The sequence below is a fragment of the Nannospalax galili genome, unplaced genomic scaffold (genome assembly GCF_000622305.1).
Source record: "Nannospalax galili isolate Female #2095 unplaced genomic scaffold, S.galili_v1.0 scaffold818, whole genome shotgun sequence".
In the NCBI taxonomy this organism is placed as follows: domain Eukaryota; kingdom Metazoa; phylum Chordata; class Mammalia; order Rodentia; family Spalacidae; genus Nannospalax; species Nannospalax galili.
The window spans coordinates 56705-59453 of NW_008341874.1; the positions used below are offsets into that span (position 1 = coordinate 56705).

At 42.8% G+C, this 2749-nt stretch overlaps 1 protein-coding gene across 2 annotated transcripts in view; it reads right to left on the reverse strand.

Annotated features, from left to right (window-relative positions):
• LOC103737691 (solute carrier family 22 member 19-like) overlaps nucleotides 1-2749 on the reverse strand; it is a 58996-nt gene that overhangs the window by 2662 nt on the left and 53585 nt on the right. For both annotated transcript variants that reach the window (XM_029565613.1, XM_017799208.1), the window contains one exon: nucleotides 192-300. In XM_029565613.1, coding sequence (XP_029421473.1) covers nucleotides 192-300 — 109 coding nt within the window. The remainder of the gene's footprint in view (nucleotides 1-191; nucleotides 301-2749) is intronic.

Here is a 2749-nt window from a genome sequence, read left to right on the forward strand (position 1 = left end):
ATCATGCCACACCTTTTGGGTCAAAATATTTACAAGAAATGTTTGAACTTTCAGTATACCCCAGTCAGGCTTGTTACCATTAAAATGAAATATTGTGGTTAACAATCAACCCACTCTTTTTTAAAAATTATTTCTTACTAAAATAAGATTGAATGAGCTGAGTAAGTCTGTTCTGATCCTGAGTCTTATACCTGATCATAGTGGGGTATAGCTCATTTGCATGCACAAAATTAACGGTAGAAGCGGCAGAACAAAATGCTCCTCCAAGTGTTGCTGAAATGATACGCAGGGTCTGCATTTCTGGAGAGAGGAAAAATAGGAACAGTGAGAATCTGAGCTGTAGGAGGAATTCACACATCTCAAATTCCAAATTGAAGTTACCCTTGTTGGAGGTATGTACAGGTGTAAAACATACAGCACTGAAACTTACACAGAACTGGATGTTCATCCATAGCTGATGAGTTGAGAAAGGTGGTCTACCTTCAGATATTGGTTTATGGAAAGCTTCTGAACAAATCAGACCTTGTATCTCTGATATTTTCTTAAGAAGTAGAGAGAACTGTCAGCTTGGAAGGAGTTCACTTTTGCTGAGAAGATGGGTTCAGATTTCCATTGGTGCAGGGGCTCAGATCTCATCAGCCTGAAGAGAGTGCTGAGCTCTGGCCCCCCTCTGGCCTCCATCTAGCAGAGGGCCTGAGAACCCAGTGGACTGCCTGAGAGCCCCCCAGATCCTGCCCTCACATGATGGTGAGCTTCTCCTAATTGCACCATACCCATCCCCCTACCTGGGGTTTTGTGAGGCCCCACCCAAGGCCCCAGGGCAGATCTGGCTTTGATAGGCTATGGCTGAGATCCTAGCAGACAGCCTGAGAGGGTGGGATACGACCTCCATTGGTGTAGTGGCTTGGATCTCAGCAACCTCCAGAGAATGTTGAGCTCTGGCCTCCCTCTGGCCTCCATCTAACAGAGGGCCTGAGAACCCAGGGGACCGCCTGAGAGCCCCCAGATCCTGCCTCCACTTGGTAGTGAGCTTCCCCTAACTGCACTGTAGCCATCCCCCTACTGGGATTTTGTGAGGCACCTCCCAAGGCCCCAGGGCAGATCTGGCTTTGGTAGGCTAAGGCTGAAAGCCTAGCAGACAGCCTGAGAGGAACTCCATCTGTACAGTGGCTCAGATCTCAGCAGACTGAAGACAGTGCTCAGTTCTGGCCTCCCTCTGGCCTCCATCTGGCATAGAGTTGAGAATGCAGGGGACTCCCTGAGCGTGCCCGGATCCTGCCTCCACGTGGTGAAGGAAGCCTGAGTGTACCTGACTGGAAACTGAATTGGGCTTCTGGGGGTACTCCTGAATAGCTGGTCTGAAGCCATCAGTTCCCTCCAAATTAAACCTGAGAGAACCTGAACCCTGTACCAACCAGCTTTACATAACCAATAAAGAAAGGATCTAGGCACCCAGATGATACAAACAGACACATACTTCAACTTAATTCTCATATCAGAATCATAAACAACAAAACATATTCACATGCCAAAACCACAATGAAAGAATAATAAAATGGAAAGTCAAATCACCAAGCTTTCCCAATTTCCCCACCAAACTCCACCAATACTGTAGAACATTTCTACAAGCAGAACCCCCTAGGGAAAACCCAGGACACTGAATTTAAAAGAACAATCATAAACATGATCAAGGAATTCAACAAATTTAAAGAATACACAAACAAACAAATCAAAGAGCTTAAAGAAGATAGGGACAAACTTCTTCTGAATGAAGTCACAAAAGAGATACAAAGATTGAAGAAAACTCAGGCAGAAATGAAGAAGGACGTGCAAAACAACAGGGGAAAGCCTCACCAACAGAATGAATGAAATGGAAAACAGAATATCAACACTGGAGGATAAAGTTGAAGACCTGGACCACTTAAGCAAAGATTATGGAAAATTTTTAAAAACACAGGAGTGGAATATGCAAGAGATGTGGGACACCATGAAAAGGAACTGGCTCAGCAAACTTACCAAAGTCGCTTCATTTTGTTCAGAGCCATTTTAGCAGCAACTTTGCTCCACACCAAAAGGAAAAGGGGGGCAACCTTGGGTCTTGGGAAATTGTCCTAGCCATGAACCACGGAATGTGCTCATTCCAGACATTTTATACTGGCTAACTGCTTGTTTTTGTTTCTGTAACTTGCCATTTTAGGTCACCTTGACACAAAGTATAAGACCGCCCTGTTATTGTATGACCACCCAGTAACTGCTGATTTCAGCTTTCTTTCTATACTTGTTATGGCTAGGAAGTTAACTAATTTTAAAATTACAAAGTTAATTGCCAAGTTATATGACTGTATCACTTGTCTGTATAATGATTGGTTGTTGATTAATTGATTCAAAGGACTGTTATGTTGTACAAACCTGATTTGTTCAGAAATGTCCTGTTTGAATAATATTTCTGTAATCCTATAAAAACTCTGACCTGACAATCATCAGAGCTGCTTCTACTCCCGAGATAGACAGGCCAGTCGAAAAATAAAATTTACCTTGCTACTTTTCTTAAAGTGCTGTTGGTGATTTTTTGCAAACTCCGTCATGTAACAGAAAAGACCAAATCTATGAATCATAAGAATAGAGGAAGGAGAAGAATTTCAAGTTAATGGTGTTGACCAGATCTTAAATAGAATTGTAGGAGATAATTTCCTGAAATTAAGGAAAGATATCCCCATACAAATACAGGAAGCACATAGAACACCAAATA